This window comes from Vitis riparia, chromosome 3 (assembly GCF_004353265.1).
Source record: "Vitis riparia cultivar Riparia Gloire de Montpellier isolate 1030 chromosome 3, EGFV_Vit.rip_1.0, whole genome shotgun sequence".
In the NCBI taxonomy this organism is placed as follows: domain Eukaryota; kingdom Viridiplantae; phylum Streptophyta; class Magnoliopsida; order Vitales; family Vitaceae; genus Vitis; species Vitis riparia.
In genome coordinates, this window is record NC_048433.1 from 19,668,892 (window position 1) to 19,686,096 (window position 17,205).

The window sequence follows — 17,205 nt, forward strand, 5'->3', positions numbered from 1 at the left end:
CGCCAATGTTGGTGTTATGCCAACTAGATGCAGGTTCATCTAGCTTCATTGGAGTTAGACGAACTTCTTTCCTACACAAAAGGATGTCCAGACAGGTGGTTCGGGCATGCCCCTCCGAAACTTAAGTCAAAATATAACCAGAGTGAACTCAACTTTTTGAATGGCTATGTATGTGTACCTTTTTCATGCTTCTAGAGGGGTTTTTATAGAACATATGGTGCCATCATCATTGTGTTGATTGTGCATTCATGCCTTTCTTGTGTTTATGATTGTCGTCGTGATAGCTACTATGCCTTAATAAGGTAGTCAATGTCATCATCTTAGCGCAGATTAGGTAATCATACCAAACAAGAGCTGTTGATTGGTGCAATTTGTTGGTTGTTGTGCAAGAATCCCGGACCATCGTTGACTGTGCATTTACGTTTGTCAATGTCACTGATTGCGTGTAACAACTAATTGACATTGATTTTTGGGTATAAATGTCGTCTTGATTGTCGCTCAAGTATTAGTGGTGCTTAATCATCTGTCTAATGCTTGGAATTTCCAACTGGATTGGTTTGTCTGTTTGGAAGTCTTAGTTGGCTTGGTCTGTTCATTTCGTCTGACATTTGAGAAATGGAAATCTGTCTTTCCTCTTAGATTAGACAGAACTTGTCTTGGTTTAGATGGATTGCTCCCAGACGGATTATTTGCTTACCTTGGATGACCAAAGGGTATTGAGTATGGGAAAGACAGGTGGAGGGAAGCTTCCCACAGGATTGAAAGAAATTCATGACAAGATGGCTTGTACAAATCTTATACAATTAACACAATAGTTTTGTACAATTATTAATACAAATACCTTATATTTTGGGGTCTACTATAAAAATTTTAAGCATTATAATAATTATTATGAATTTTTAGAAATAGTTAATAAAATTCATATTTTCATTTATTAAACTTGGTTATTTTAAATATTAGTTACAAATGTACACAATTTATGAAATCAAAAAATCAAAATACTGAAAGATGGATACACAAAATTTTTTTAGACATTATAATATAATTTTAACCAAAACATTTAAAGTAATTCTTCAAAAGAATTAGAATGATGGTAAGAAATCTCATCATATATTTTTCAATATCTTAGTAATTTTTCAATATAAAAAATTAAAAAATTCAAAGAATTCAATAAATTTGTTATAAAATTTGAGAATTTTCAAATGACTAATTATAAATTAGTTAAAAGTGATCTTTTATTTAAAAATTATCTATCATATGAAAGATGATGAATGACCATACAATCACTAAAATATCAAATCAAATAGATAAGTGATTAATTGTTTTTATTTATAATTTAAAGTATCTTATTAAGGCATGTTATCCCTTATAATTTAAATTACAGATAATTTTTTAATGTAAATAATTAACACTAATTTTATTAAAAATTAAATGGTATATAATTTGATATAATTATATAGTTTAATTGTAAATAAGTTATTATAATTAAATTTAAAAAAAAGTCAAAAATTTCAAAATCAAAACAAATTTATTCATATCTATTTATTGCTGTTATGTTTATAATTTTCTTTCACAAGGGGGCATGAGTTGCGACCTTTGTGTGTTGGAATCCAACTTCTCCACTTTTTGAATCAACTGAAAAAGAAAAAGAAAGAAGAAACCCTTGATCCCCTCTTTATTTTGCTTTTGGGGAAAGGTTGGGTGGCAAACATATTTGGGGTGTCATTTTTTAGTCAAAGAGTCAGATAGCCTTTGCAACAATATGCTTTATTGTTCTAATTTGTTACATGACTTGTCACACTTGGGTAGCCTTTAGGCTTGTTCCAGTATATATAGGAAACCTTTATTATTATTTTTTCCTTTTATTCTTCCTTCTATTTTTCCCACAAATTTTCCAAAAACGTAGGGTAAGATTTTTATAGGGCAAGTCTTCCTTCCTAAAACATATTAATATAGATAAACTTTCTTGGGAAAGCCCAAGCTTCCTACCTAAAATAATTAATATGATTTAGAAGGAAAGGATCATCTCCAACAAGTCAAAGATAAGATGATTTTGTCTTGTATGGTAATTACCAGGGCTGCATGACATCCCCTCCGTTTCTTTCTCTTCTTCTTCTCCAACAAATGGTGGAGAACTATAACAAGAACCACTCCAACGTTAATTTCCTTTGAAAATTAAGAAATTAACTTTTCTTTGAATTCCACAGTAGCTTAGTGATGAAGAAAGTAGAGTTCGTTTTTATCCCTCTTCCACTCATAGGCCACCTGGTACCAACTGTGGAGTTGGCAAAGCTTCTTGTTGATAGAGATGACCACTTCTCAATCACTCTGCTCATCATGAAGCTGCCTATTGGCAATTCTGTGGTAACCAACTTTCTTCATTCAGTTTCTGCTTCCGTTTCTGGTTCTATTCGATTTGTCCATCTTCCTGAGCCCGGCTCGGATTCATCCAACTCCCATCCATCATCGTCATCGCGGGGTCCCTTCGTCCATAATCTCATTGAAAACCAGAAGCCTTTCGTGAGGGATGCAGTCCACCAGCTCGTTCAGTCTGGTGAGTCGGGTCGACTCGGTGGGATTGTGGTTGATCTGACTTGCACTTCCATGATAGATGTGGCTAATGAATTGGGCGTTCCTTCGTATGTATTCTTCACCTGCAGTGCGGCCCTTCTTGCTCTCATATTTCATCTTCAAACCCTGAAGGACCATCAGGGCGTGGATGTCACTGAGTTTGGTGACTCGGATATTGAGTTGGTGGTCCCAGGTTTTGTCAACTCGGTTCCTGCTCGAGTCTTGCCTGCTGCCGCGGTGGACAAGGAGGGCAGCGGATCCACCGTGTTCCTTGACCGGCCAAGGAGGTTTAGAGAAACCAAAGGTATTTTGGTAAACACGTTCATAGAGTTAGAATCCCATGCAATAAACTCGTTTGGGAATGGTACAACTCCTCCAGTGTACCCGGTGGGACCCCTCTTGAACTTAAAGCATGACCAAAATCGTGAGTTGGATGTCATCCACTGGCTTGATGATCAACCTCCATCTTCTGTGGTGTTTTTATGCTTTGGTAGCCTTGGAGCATTTAACAAAGGTCAAATAATGGAGATAGCAAATGGGCTTGAAAATAGTGGATTTCGTTTTGTATGGACCCTTCGTGGACCTCCACCAAAAGATGATATTGCGTCTACTGATTATACAGATTTTGATGAAGTTCTGCCTAAAGGATTCTTAAATCGAACGTTTGGGGTTGGAAAGATAATTGGATGGGCACCACAAACGGATATCTTATCCCACCATGCCATAGGAGGGTTTATATCTCATTGTGGATGGCATTCTATATTAGAGAGCATATGGTATGGTGTACCAATAGCTACCTGGCCAATGGATGCAGAACAACAGCTTAATGCATTTCAAATGGTTAGAGAATTGGGAATAGCAATAGAAATCAAATTGGATAACAAAAAAATTGTTAGTGATCTTGTAAATACTCAAGAAGTGGAGAGTAAAATAAAAAGTTTGATGGATAGTAGTAGTGACGTCAAAAGAAAGGGGAAAGAGATGAGAGAAAAGTGTGTGCAGGCCCTTGTGAAGGGTGGATCTTCACACAATTACTTGGAATGTCTAATAGAAGACATGATTAGTAACATGTAATGAAATTAATAATAAAATAGTCTCGACTTATGGATGTAAATAGGGAAAGGTGGGGTTTGGTACGTCTTCCCCGCTCTAGCCCTCCTACATCTACTTATAATTTTATTTCTCGTCTCAAATCCATTTCCCATCTTAAATTAAATGGATCGGAGACAAGGAATATCTGTCATGTGAAATCCTTGTCTTTATCCCCATGTATATCATTTTAATAAGCATTTTCATAAGTATTTTTATTAAATATGTCTAACAATACATGTACATAGATGTATCACCATGAATATTGAATTTTATTAAGAAATAATATTTACAAATGATAGAAAACTATCCAAATATGTTCTCCTCAAACCCTTTGACTCCGAGGTCCTCAAAACTTTCAAGAGAACAAAAAATGAGTTAGAATATAGTTTAAAAAAAAAAAAAGGCAATTTAAAAGATAAAGAGTGTGAGAGAAGCTCTTAAAGAGATTCAAAGCTTCTTTAAATTTTCAAAAGAGACTCCAATGGATCTTCAATTTCTTGAAAGTGTTTTTGAATATCAAAAACTTGGAAATCTTAATTTTCAAGTTTTAAAATTGAAATTTAGAAAGAAAAAAAAAAACCCTCTTTGATTTGACATCAAGTTACTCAATTTTTTGATTGACATTATTTAAGTTAAATCAAAGCTCAAATCTAATTCCCACCGAGGCCCAAGTCATACTAAGACCAGAGTCGAAGTCATCAAGACACAAGTCACATCAGCTTATATGCTCAAATTGTGTTGAAACCCAAGTTAAGCCAAGATCCAAATCAAGTTAAGATTCAAAATAAAATAAAATCAAAGTCCAAATATTAATATCAAATCTTTAATAAACTCTTCATTGAAGATTAGATTTCTTTATCCCTCAATTAACAATTAGGAAAAGAATAATTAAAGGATAAAATAGATGTGTACTCACATCATTATTACAACCATAAAAATTAAATTTGACCACATATGATTTTTCTTCAAGAGAAATTAGTGTATAAAAAATGCATATAAAAATTTATAATTTTTATTTATTTAATATTTAAATTAGATTAATAATTAATATTTGTATGACTCTTGACTATTAAAAAAATAACATATTTAAGAATATATTTAAGATCAAGAAAATAATTAATTTAATTCAAAACTAGTTAGATGTTTATTTTTACTAAATTATTCTTTTCAATGGATAAGAATTTATTTATGAAAATCCAACTATATATAGATAGCCATTTAAAAAATATTTATTTTCAAAATTATTTTTTAAAATACTCTTAAAAAATAACTTTTGAGAACAATTTTTAAAAACTATTTTTAAGAACAAGTTTTAAAATTTGTTTAAGATGTTTTGTAAAACGAAAGTCTCTTTAAAAATCTAAAAGGTTCTTAACATGTTTTTTTTTTTATGTTTTTTTTATATGTTTTAAAAAGAACTTTTATATGTAATGCTTTATTTTAAATCATTTTCATATTTATATAATTAACTTTTTAAAAAATAATATAATTATTTAAAATAAAAAAACAAGTGAAAACAAATTAAAATATATTATCTAGAAATATCCTTTTTATTTTTAAAAACAAAAAATTATTTTTTATTATTTGATTGTGAAATATGTTTCCAGAACAAAAGAAAACTATTTTAATAAATAGTTACCACACATGGCAAAACTTCTCTTCTCAAGAATTAAGATAAAAATTGCATTATTTCCACCAAATTAAATTGATTACTGTTTTGCACGTTTTTCTCGATTTGAGTTATTTGAAAAAACTAATATAAAAAATAAACGGATTGAAACAAGATTTTCAAACTATTTTAAATTATATTTTTTAATAAAAAAATTTATAAATGGAAAAAAAAAACTAAAAAGAACATTCTATAGCATAAAGCATCAATTCTCTTATTTTTCATAACTCAATTCCGAGTGTTGTTTGCATTTTCTTTGGTACAAAACTTAATTAAACTCTTTGCTGTTATTTGCTTTTTTTTTAATAATATTTTTCAAACTTAATACTAAAATTACTTAATGAAACTATTGAATCTTTCCTAATTGATATCCAGTAATCTATGGATCAATCCACTATATGTATATAGAGAGAATACAAATAACAAAATAATTTAAATATAAAATCTTATTCGCAATAATGGCAAGGGTTTGGCTATGGTGTCCAATAATCAATGCCTTTTTAGGACCAATTAGTGAGTGTCACGTGTCCAATTTGATTTCATTACTTTGTGCTTAATGTCTCATTACTTTGCATCATATCATCCTTGGGTCAAATTGGATGCGCATCATTTTCCTCTTGTATATCAAAAAGACAAAAAGATGAAAAGGAATGGGTTGGTTAGACCAACCCCTCTCCAACAATTATGTTGGTCATAGAGTGAAATGGAAAAGACAATAGATAAAAGATGAAATTATTTTCATACCTTGTTCTAGGGTTGAGGCCACCATTTATAGTAGCATTTTAGTGTATTAACTATGAGAAGATATATTTTAAACTATTTTTATTACCTGTATTTTGAAGGCTTTGATTGTTATGTAATGATTATGGAATAACCTCTCTAAGGTTTTGATCATTATATGATTAATGTAAGGATTGCAATTATTGTGCAATTAATAAGTAGGTATCCTTTTTGTAGAGTTGCGGTCTTTAAACAATGATTGTATTCTACAAATAGTGTTCATCACCTAATGTGGTTGATTGTTTATGTGATGTGACGATGATAATAGTAGTCTTATTTATTATGGTGGAGTGGGGTGGGTCTTATAGCGGTAATAAAGAAAATAAATAATTTAAATATTTATCATTAATTTAACTATTATTATTTATCTATTTATTATGAGTTTGAACTAGAGTAGAAGTTTTCTATTAGTTTGAATTATAATAGAAGATATAGTTTGAATTCTAGTAAAATTCAAATGATTTATATATAAATATTCACTATCATCAATGAGAATATTATGTTATAATTTCAAAAACTCCTCTTTACCACATTATGGTATCATAGTAGTATCCTTCCAGGACAACCTCTCTCTATTTCTCTTGTTCATAAGCCAATTGGTCCCACACAGTCAAGCTCCAATGGCTGCAATAAACACTACCAATCTAAAAAACCTACAACCCAATTTTAAAAATCCTTGTAACGGATCTTGGCATCCTCTACCACTAGCAAACTGCTCATTCCCCCTATTCTACAATAGTGGGCCACAATCATCCGCCCCATCTAGTGATTAGTTACCTCTTAAGCCCTATCTTGGTTATTATCAAGCTTGCGGTGTACAAGGTCACAATGTCAAACTTTGTCCCACCTATTTGATGGTGCCAATGACATCAACTCCTATTTCGACCACACAACTGTCAGTACAATGGGAACTTGTATCAACTTTGCTTTCGTAAACAACTTCAACACTCCAAATTGGCTCCTTGATAGTGGAGCATCACACCATGTCACCTTTGACTTGAGCAATATTTCCATTCATACTCCTTATGACAACTCTAATGACATTGTGATCAGTGATGACACAAGTTTTCGCACCACCCATTCTAGTTCCACATCTCTCTTTACACCCTCTCATATCTCTTATTTAAATAATGTCCCTTGTGTTCCTACCATGAAAAATAATATTATTTTTATCTCTCAATTCTGTAAATCTTATAATGCATCAATTACATTCTCTACTTTTACTTTTCATGTGAAGGATCTATGCATAGGGAAATCATTTTGCAAGATCGGACTAAAAACGGTGTGTATGAGTGGTTGATTTTTTCTGTTAGGTCTTCTCCTTTAATTGCTTTCTCAAGTATATATTAAGACCACTTTGTCCAAGTGGTATCATAGATTATGACATCCATCATCTTCTATTCTTAGGCACATTGTTTCTAGCTTTAATTTAGACTTGTCAAGTCCTTTATCTTTATCCTTTAATTGCAATGCTTGTCAATGCAATAAAATCCATAAATTACCATTCTCTATTTCTTTAATTGTTTCTTCTCAACCTCTTGAAATAACATTTTTTGATGTGTAGACCTCTCCTATTCATTCATTTGATGATTTCAAATACTATATTGTTAATCACTTTATAAAATACATTTGGTTTTATCCTCTCAAGTGAAAATCTTATGTCTAAAATGTTTTTATTCTATTCAAAGCACTTGTTGAAATTTTTTTAATAAAAAATCATCACTCTACTCTGACAATAGTGAGAAATATCAAGCCCTTGCCACATTCTTGGCATCTAATGGTATTTCTCATCTCACCATTCCTCCACACGCACCAGAACATAATGGGTATTCTGAATGACGTCATCATCATATTGTTGAAACGGGTCTATCTCTTTTCTCTCATGCTTCCATGCCTCTCTCATATTAGTCATATGCATTTGCCATTGCTATTTATCTCATTAATCACATGTCAACTCCCATTCTTCACTTTTTTTCTCCATATGCAAAACTCTTTGGAATTTAGCCAAACTACTCTAAACTTCATATCTTTGGTTGTCTATGTTATCCTTGGCTTTGTCCATACTCTCCACACAAACTAGCGTCTCGCTCCACACCATGCATCTTTCTTGATATTCTCTCACCTAAAGTGCCTACTTTTACTTAAATTCTTTTACTTCCAAAATTTACTCCTCTCGTCATGTAAAATTTGTTAAGAATATCTCTTATTTCAATTCTTTTTAGAGTTGTTTTAGTCGTTCGCAATCAGACACCTTATTTGATTGGCTCCCTCCCATGTTTAGGGTTCCAATCTTACCTTTCTCAATGCTTGACATGTCATCTCCACCCACCGATCCCTCAACTCCTCTCCATGTGCAGATCCGATGCCTACTGAGCCATTTATGTCCCCATTATTTGTTCTCAACACTAGTGGTATCATGATATATCTTGTTTATGTTGATGACAATATCATAACAGGTGACAATGATGGTGTTGTGCAGAAGTTCATCCTTAATCTTACACGACGATTCTCCCTCAAGAATCTCGAGCTCCTTTCTTATTTTCTTAGTGTTGAAGTCACACACCATTGTCATGGGATATTTCTCTTTCAACGTCGATATATTGGCGATCTTTTAGCTCACACTCGCATGTTAGATGCCAAACCAATCACCACACCATTTGCTACATCTCCAACTCTTGAACTCCATATTAGTATCGTCTTCTCTAATCCTATAGAGTATCAAACTATTATTGGCAGTCTTCATTATCTTTCTCTTACTCAACTTGGTATTGCTTTTAAGGTGAATAAACTTTCACAGTTTATGCATCACCTTACTAGTGATCATTGGACTGCTATCAAGTGTCTTTTTCAATATCTTTGTGGCACATCTAATCATGGTTTGGTTCTTTATCACAACTATTCCTTCTTTCTTTATGCCTTTTCTAATGTCGATTGGGCTAGTAATAGAGATGAATTCACTTCTACAAGTGCTCACATCTTCTACCTTGGTTGCAACCCTATCTCATAAAGTTTGAAGAAGCAAAGAACTATTGCACACTATTCAGTTAAAGTGGAATATTGTTTTGTAGCTTGAACATCTATTGAATTGTTTTAGGTATATCCACTTCTTACTGAACTTGGTGTTTATGTTCCACAAATACCTATGATATACTACGATAATGTTGGCACTACTCATTTCTACTCTAATTTGGTATTTCATTCCCGCATGAAACAAACCCATTGACGCGTACAACAAATCAAGCCTAATAAAATAGCAAATAGGCTTAAAACAAAAATGGGCTTAAAAATTATAAATGTAGCCCAACCAAGAATCATATATCAAAGCTTGAAAGCTCAAATAAAAGTCCGAACAGTCTAAGCTCAACCCAATAGCGAACTAGAACACGTAAATCAACAAATTGGATACCTAAAACTCTACAACCAACTATTGTACGAAGCCAGATTCACATTGTGTTAAAAATCAAGCGGAGCCAAGATCCAAATAAAGTTAGACCCAAAATAAAACCAAATCAAAGTCCAAGTAATATCAAATCTTCAACAAACTTTTCACTCCAGACCAAGCTTCTACATACCCTTGATGAACAACTAGGAAAGGAAGAATTAAAGGATAAATTAGATACTGTACTCACATCATTATTTAAATCAATAAAAATTAAATTTGACCACATAGAATTTTTCTTCAAAAGAAATTTATGTGTTCAACATGCATTTTAATTTTTATTTATTTAATATTTTAATTAGATTAATAATTAATATTTATATGAGTCTTTAATATTACATAAATTAACCTATTTAAGATCAAGAAAATCATAAATTTAATTTGTTACTAGTTAGATGTTTATTTTTACTAAATTATTCTTTTCAATGAATAAGAATTTGTTTATGAAAAGCCAACTATATATAAAATATTCATTTCAAAATATTTATCTTTTATTTAACATTTTAATCAGATTAATAATTGATGTTTGTAAAATTTGTTAAAGTAAAATAATTGAAAACATATTCAAGATTTAGAGAATATATAATATTAAATTAATTGATTTATCATTTATTTTTTAAAATAAAAAAATAACATATTTAAGAGAGTTATCATTCCTGCTTAAATGATTGCATCATCTTTCAAAATTAATGGAAAATCTTATATCTAACTGATAGTTAAGTTTATTAGATGGACGATACTTCTCTTTATATTGGGATAAATTATAATTTTAATTAGATTAAAATAAAACATTATCCAGTAAAATACCTTTAAAAATAAAAATAAAAATATAATAATAATAATAATTAAAAAATTAATGAGTCATTCTTTGAGCCTAATTAGTACTGCACTTAAACTAATAAGTCATTATTATTATTATTATTATTATTATTATTACAAAGAGGACATAACACAGATAATTAACTAAATTATTTAAATATAGAATATTATTCGCAATAATGGTAAGAGTTTTAACTAAGGTATTGAATAATGCCTTTTTCACAATAGCGGCTATCATGTTGGACTTTTTTTAATAGTATGATAATTTAAAAAAGTTATTCTTAAATTATTGTAGTAGAAGAAGTTATTACAAATATATGATAGTTTTTGCCACCTAGGAGAGAGGGTGAACGAATATATATATATTTTTTTAATCAAAATCGTCTTTTCAAAAGACGATTTTATTTCCATTTAAAAAAAAAATTTTCAAAAGGGAAATCGTCTCTTGAATAGACGATTTCCCATTAAAAATTTTTAATATTTTTTTTTAAAAATACCAAATTAAAAAAAAAAAAAATCCTCAAGGGAACTCGTCTCTTGAAAAGACGAGTTCTTATGAAAAAAATTAATATTTTTTTTTAAAAATCCCAAAAAAAAAAAATCCTCAAGAAAAATCTATATATATAAAAAAGAATATATATATATATATTTATATATATATTTGAGATTTTTTTTCATGGAAACTCGTCTCTTCAAGAGATGAGTTCTCTTGAGGGATTTTTTTTTTTTTTTTTTAAATTTAGGATTTTTTTCATTGTTTCTTTAAGAGAGAAGTTCCCTTGAGGCAAGGGTGAAACAGATAAGATCGAAAGCACTGTTTTCTCAAGCTAGAACTTCAGTCCTTTTTTCCTGGGTATGTAGGCACTGAGCTTTTTGGGTCTGTCGGTGTACGTAGTTTCAGGAATTAAGGGAAATCAATACACTATTTCCCCTGAGTTTCCAACTTAGAAAATGTCTTTAATAGACTACCGGATCAGTTTTCCCATGAATGATGATATAGGTGGATGAGATACACCAAAACCAAGCAGACTTTGTGGTCTCAGAACCAAAGATTTCCATGCATACCAGACAGGTAGAAGACCAGGGGATGGACGAGGAGGTGGTGCTAATCAAGAAGATACATGAAACAGAGGACATGATCGTAAACATCTTGTCCAGATGCGAGAATATGGTGAACATTGAGCTGGAGATGTTGAGCAGAATGACCAAGGGATCCACAGAAGACACGTGCAAGAGCGTTGTATCGAGGGTTGTAGACAAACTCCTTGCTCTGCTCCATCACCAACCCATGAAAAAAAATTAATATTTTTTTTTAAAAAAGATTTTCCAAATTAAAAAAAATAAAATATATATATATATATATATATATATATATATATATTTTTTTTTAAAAATTCCCAAATTATAAAAAAAAATAAAAAAAGTCCTCAAGAGTTCCCATGAAAATATATATATATATTTTAAAAAAATCCCAAATTAAAAAAAAAAATCCTTAAGGCAACTCGTCTCTTAATATTTTTTTTTTCAAAAAATCAATATTTTTTTTTTAAAAAATCCTCAAGGGAATTCGTCTCTTCAATAGACGAGTTCCCATGAAAAAATATACATATATTTTTTTTAAAAAATCCCAAATTATAAAAAATAAAAAAAATCCTCAAGGCAACTAGTCTCTTAATATTTTTTTTTCAAAAAATCAATATTTTTTTTTTCAAAAAATCAATATTTTTTTAAAAAAAATCAATATTTTTTTTTAAAAAAATCAATATTTTTTTTTTAAAAAAATCCTTAAGAGAATTCGTCTCTTCAATAGACGAGTTCCCATGAAATATATATATATATATATATATATATATATATATATATATATATATTTAAAAAAAATCCCAAATTAAAAAAAAAAAATTCTCAAGGGATTCCCATGAAAAAAAGTTAATATTTTTTTTAAAAAAATCCCAAATTATAAAATAAAATAAAAATCCTCAAGGGAACTTGTCTCTTCAAGAGACGAGTTCCGATGAAAAAAAAAAAAATTTAAAAACATTCCCAAGTTAAAAAAAAAAAAAAGAAAATTCCTCAAGGAGACGAGTTCCCATGAAAAAATATATATTTTTTTTAAAAAAATTCCCAAATTATATATAAAAAAATTCCTTAAAAAAAAAAATAAAAAATCCCCAAATTATAAAATAATAAAAAAAAAAAATTCCTTAAGAAGAGACGAGTTCCCATGAAAAAAAAATTCCCAAATTAAAAAAAAAAAAAAAAAAATCTCTTGAAGAGACGAGTTCCCATGAAAAAAAATTCCCAAATTATAAAAATAAAAATAAAAATTCCTTTAGGGAACTCGTCTCTCAAGAGATGAAAATATATATATATATTTTTAAAAATCCCAAATTAAAAAAAAAAAAAAAAAAAAAACCTCATGGGAACTCGTCTCTTGAAGAGATGAGTTCTCATGAAAAAAAAATATATATATTTTTAAAAAATTCCCAAATTATAAAAAAAAAAAAAAAAAAAATCCTTTAGGGAACTCGTCTCTTCAAGAGATGAGTTCCCATGAAAAAAATTAATATTTTTTTTTAAAAAAATCCCAAATTATAAATAAATAAATCAAAACCTCAAGGGAAATCGTCAAATAATTCTAATATATTTTTAATCTCAAATAATTTTTTAACTTATTTACCTATATTAGTGGAAGTATATTTTAAAATTATGATTCTAAATCTATACTCATTTTTTATAATGAATATTTTATGATTATCTTACCTAAATACAATATTTTAAATAAAGATGTTTTATAGATAAATTTATTGCTTTCAATAAATAAAAATAAATATGATTTTAAATCAATAAAATAAATATTAATTAAAATTAATGGGGGTGTTTTATAAAAAAATCATTACCTAAAATTAATAAAAATAATTTGAGTTAAAATCAATAAGATAAATATTAGTTAAAATTAATGGGGATGAATGTGTTAATTTGATAATTTAAAATAAATTTTAAGTTAATTTTATTAAAAAATCTTATTAATTATAATAAAAATTAAGTAATAAATTTTAAGTTAATAAGTATTAAGTTTTGACATATGTGGATTAAACCTCTACCATAGATTTTTTTTCAAAATAATAAATTTATTGAAGAAGTATAACAAAATGGAGGTCATGGCTCCCGTGTACTACTCTAGAAAATTATGCTAGGAGAGGATTTTAGTGTCCGGAAAATTGGGGAGAATTTTTTAAATATAAAATTTTATTGGTAATAATATTAAAGCTTGGAATATGGTAATGAAATAATTTTTTTTTCTTTTTTAATCATATGAAAAAGGAATCACCAACCAAGGCTGGGCTTTTTTAACTTGTACAACTATTTTAAAAATTAATTATTAAAACAATGGTACTTTGAAAAAAAATTCTTAAAATATGGTAGTTACAAAAATATTTCCAAATTTATGATACTTTTTACCACTTTTAAAAGTTGTTTCTTGAAGAGATACATTTCATATTTTTTATATCAACTATATATGTTAAAAAAAATTTGAATTTACACTAAAAGTGTTTTTGAAAATATATCTTCCATAATTCCATAAAATTGGATTTATACTAAAAATGTCTCTTCAAAAGACGTTTTTATATAATTTTTTTATTAGTTATACATATTAAATAAAATTGAATTTATATTAAAAAAAATTTCATTTCCATAATACCATAAAATCAAATTTATACTAAAGGTGTCTCTTGAAGAGACATTTTCGATAATTTTCATATCAGTCACACAGTGAAAAAAAAAAAATTGAATTTACGTTAAAGACGTCTCTACAATTCCACAAAATTGAATTTATGCTAAACGTGTCTTTTGAAGAAAACACTTTCCACAATTTTTATATTAGTCACCTATTGAAAAAATTAAATTTATACTAAAAGTGTTTCTTAAAAGAAAACATTTCAATATAAATTTAATTTTATGAAATTGTGGAAGATGTTTTTTGAAAATACACTTTTAGTATAAATTCAATTATTTCAATGGATGATTGATACAAGAATTGTTGATGGTGTCTATTTAAAAGACATCTTTAATATAAGTTTAATTTTTTAAAATTGTAGAAAGTGTCTTACGAAGACATCTTTAGTATAAATTCAATTTTTTTACTATACAATTGAAATGAAAATTGTGCAAAATGTCTATTTAAAAGACACTTTTAATATAAATTTGATTTTATAGAATCGTAAAATGTGTCTCTTGAAGAGACATTTTTAACATAAACTCAATTGTTTTTTAACATGTGTTATTGATATAAAAATTGTGAAAGGTGTCTCTTGAAGAGACACATTTCATGTAAATTCAATTTTTTTGAACGATGTATCATTGATATAAAAATAATCGAAGATATTTTTTCAAAAGATAACTTTCAAAGTGACAAAAAAAAAAAAAAAAAGATTTAGAAATATTTTTCATATTCTAAAAAGTTAATTTTAAATTCACCGTAAAATTATTAAAAGTCCAACCAAAGCGGACAAAGCGGGGGGTGGGCATCATGGCTTCCCATGTGATGCTTAAAAAATCATGCACGCGGAAGATTTAAATTATTAGAATTTGGTCAAAAGTTGTGGGCTGAAATTTGGTATTGAGACAAAAATTTTGAAATTAGAGGATTAATCAATGTTAAATTAATGAAGCTGCGATGAAATCAAGTTGAATAGTTCTAAAAATAATTCATTAAATCTTAGAGTGAGAAAAATGATATAATAAAAATTTAATTTAAATATTATTTAAATAAGAATATATATATATATATAAAATTCATTTACAAAGTAAATTATAGTGTTTATTAAAGAGAATTGACGAGATCCAATAATCCCAAAAGGTCAAAAACAAAAATTTGGTTGGGAAAGATGAAGATTATTAGATATTCTAATATTCTTCTAGAAAGATGAGATAAGATCGTCTATATTCTATGGTAGCCAGCACAGCAATGATGTCACCTCCTTTAACTCTTCTCCTCCAACCCAATACCATATATGGTCAACAAACTATAGATCTGAATCATCCGGTGGTTAACTCCGCTGAAATTACCGAAGCAATATTTCTTTGAATTCTCTCTATTATCCTCAGTACTAGCCGGTGATGATGAAGAAATTAGAGCTTGTTTTTGTGCCTCTTCCGGCCATCGGACACCTTGTATCAACTGTGGAGTTTGCTAAGCTTCTTGTTGGCAGAGATGACCGCTTCTCAGTCACTGTGCTCGTCATGAAGGGACCTATTCTGCAGACTGCGGTAACCAACTATATCCATTCAGTTTCTGCTTCCTTATCCGGGTCCATTCGATTTGTCCATCTTCCTCACCTCGACTCAGACTCATCCAACTCACACCCGTCATCGCCATCTCCTGTCTACTTCCATAATGTCATGGAAAGACAGAAGTCTCTTGTTAGGGATGCAGTCCACCAGCTCATCCTGTCTGAGCCGGGTCGACTCGCTGGGATTGTGGTTGATTTGCTGTGCACTTCCATGATGGATGTAGCTGATGAATTGGGTGTTCCTTCCTATGTGTTCTCCACGTCCAGTGCGGCCTGCCTTGCTCTCATGTTTCATCTCCAAACCCTGCAGGACCACCAGGGCGTGGATCTCACTGAGTTTGCTGACTCGGATGCTGAGTTGGTGGTCCCCGGTTTTGTCAACTCGGTTCCTGCTCGAGTCTTGCCTGCTTTATGGGTGAACAAGGAGGGTGGGGGGGCACTCCTCAGGGAGGCAAGGAGGGCAAGAGAAGCTAAGGGTATTTTGGTAAATACATTTATGGAGTTAGAATCTCATGTGATCAACTCCTTTGCGAACGGTACAACTCCCCCTGTGTACACAGTGGGACCCTTATTGAACTTAAATCATGGGGACCACCACAAACAAGATAGTGCCTCAGATGTCATTAGATGGCTTGATGATCAGCCTCAATCATCAGTGGTGTTCTTATGTTTTGGTAGTGTTGGAGCATTCAACGATGATCAAATAAAAAATATTGCAAGTGGGCTTGAAAATAGTGGATATCGTTTCTTGTGGTCTCTTCGTCGATCTCCACCAAAAGGTATGATCGCAGACTCTAGTGATTACACAAATTTTGAGGAAGTTTTATCAAAAGAGTTCTTAAATCGTACATCTGAGATCGGAAAGATAATTGGATGGGCACCACAAATGGAAGTTCTAGCCCACTCTGCAATAGGAGGGTTTATTTCTCATTGTGGATGGAATTCTACGCTGGAGAGCATATGGCATGGTGTACCATTAGCTACGTGGCCAATATATGCGGAACAACAATTGAATGCCTTTCAAATAATAAGAGAGTTAGAAATGGGGGTGGAGATCAAAATAGATTATAATAAGGATAGGAATAATATTGATCTTATAAATTCTCAAGAGATTGAGAGTAGGATAAGAAGTTTGATGGATGATGGTAACCACATTAGAAAGAAGTTGGCATCTATGAAAGAAATGTGCATGAAGGCCTTGATGGAAGGTGGATCTTCGAACTCTAGCATACAATGTCTAATTGGAGACATGATAACCAATTTCTCATGAAACAGATGTTAAAATAATCTATTACCGAAGAAAAAGTTATAAGTTCATACAAATATTTATTTCAATTGCTTTTTAATGTATTGTATTAGTTGAGTGTTGTTGAAAGGCTTATGTTGAAGAAATTTTATTATTTTGCACAACGACTTTATTTCAATATTAGATTATGTATTAAATTTAAACCGTAAGCTTGATCATTCATTATTTAAAATTTGTTTAAAAAAATGGTAAGTGTGTTATAATAATAATAATAAAAAAGAAATTCATGGGTCTT

General features: G+C 29.9%; 2 protein-coding genes across 2 annotated transcripts; both read left to right on the top strand.

Annotated features, from left to right (window-relative positions):
• The first annotated feature begins 2,217 nt into the window (after nt 1–2,217).
• Nucleotides 2,218–3,645, top strand: LOC117911037 (anthocyanidin 3-O-glucosyltransferase 2-like). Its single transcript, XM_034825198.1, has one exon. It carries the CDS (start codon nt 2,218–2,220, stop codon nt 3,643–3,645), a length of 1,428 nt encoding a protein of 475 aa, XP_034681089.1.
• An 11,846-nt stretch (nt 3,646–15,491) lies between these two features.
• Nucleotides 15,492–16,934, top strand: LOC117911038 (anthocyanidin 3-O-glucosyltransferase 2-like). Its single transcript, XM_034825199.1, has one exon. The coding sequence runs from the start codon at nt 15,492–15,494 to the stop codon at nt 16,932–16,934; it is 1,443 nt and encodes a 480-aa protein (XP_034681090.1).
• Nucleotides 16,935–17,205: the final 271 nt, after the last annotated feature.

Bases quoted from the DNA above. Each gene is read 5' to 3' on its own strand.
- LOC117911037 (XM_034825198.1), top strand. From the start codon at position 2,218: ATGAAGAAAGTAGAGTTCGTTTTTATCCCTCTTCCACTCATAGGCCAC.
- LOC117911038 (XM_034825199.1), top strand. From the start codon at position 15,492: ATGATGAAGAAATTAGAGCTTGTTTTTGTGCCTCTTCCGGCCATCGGA.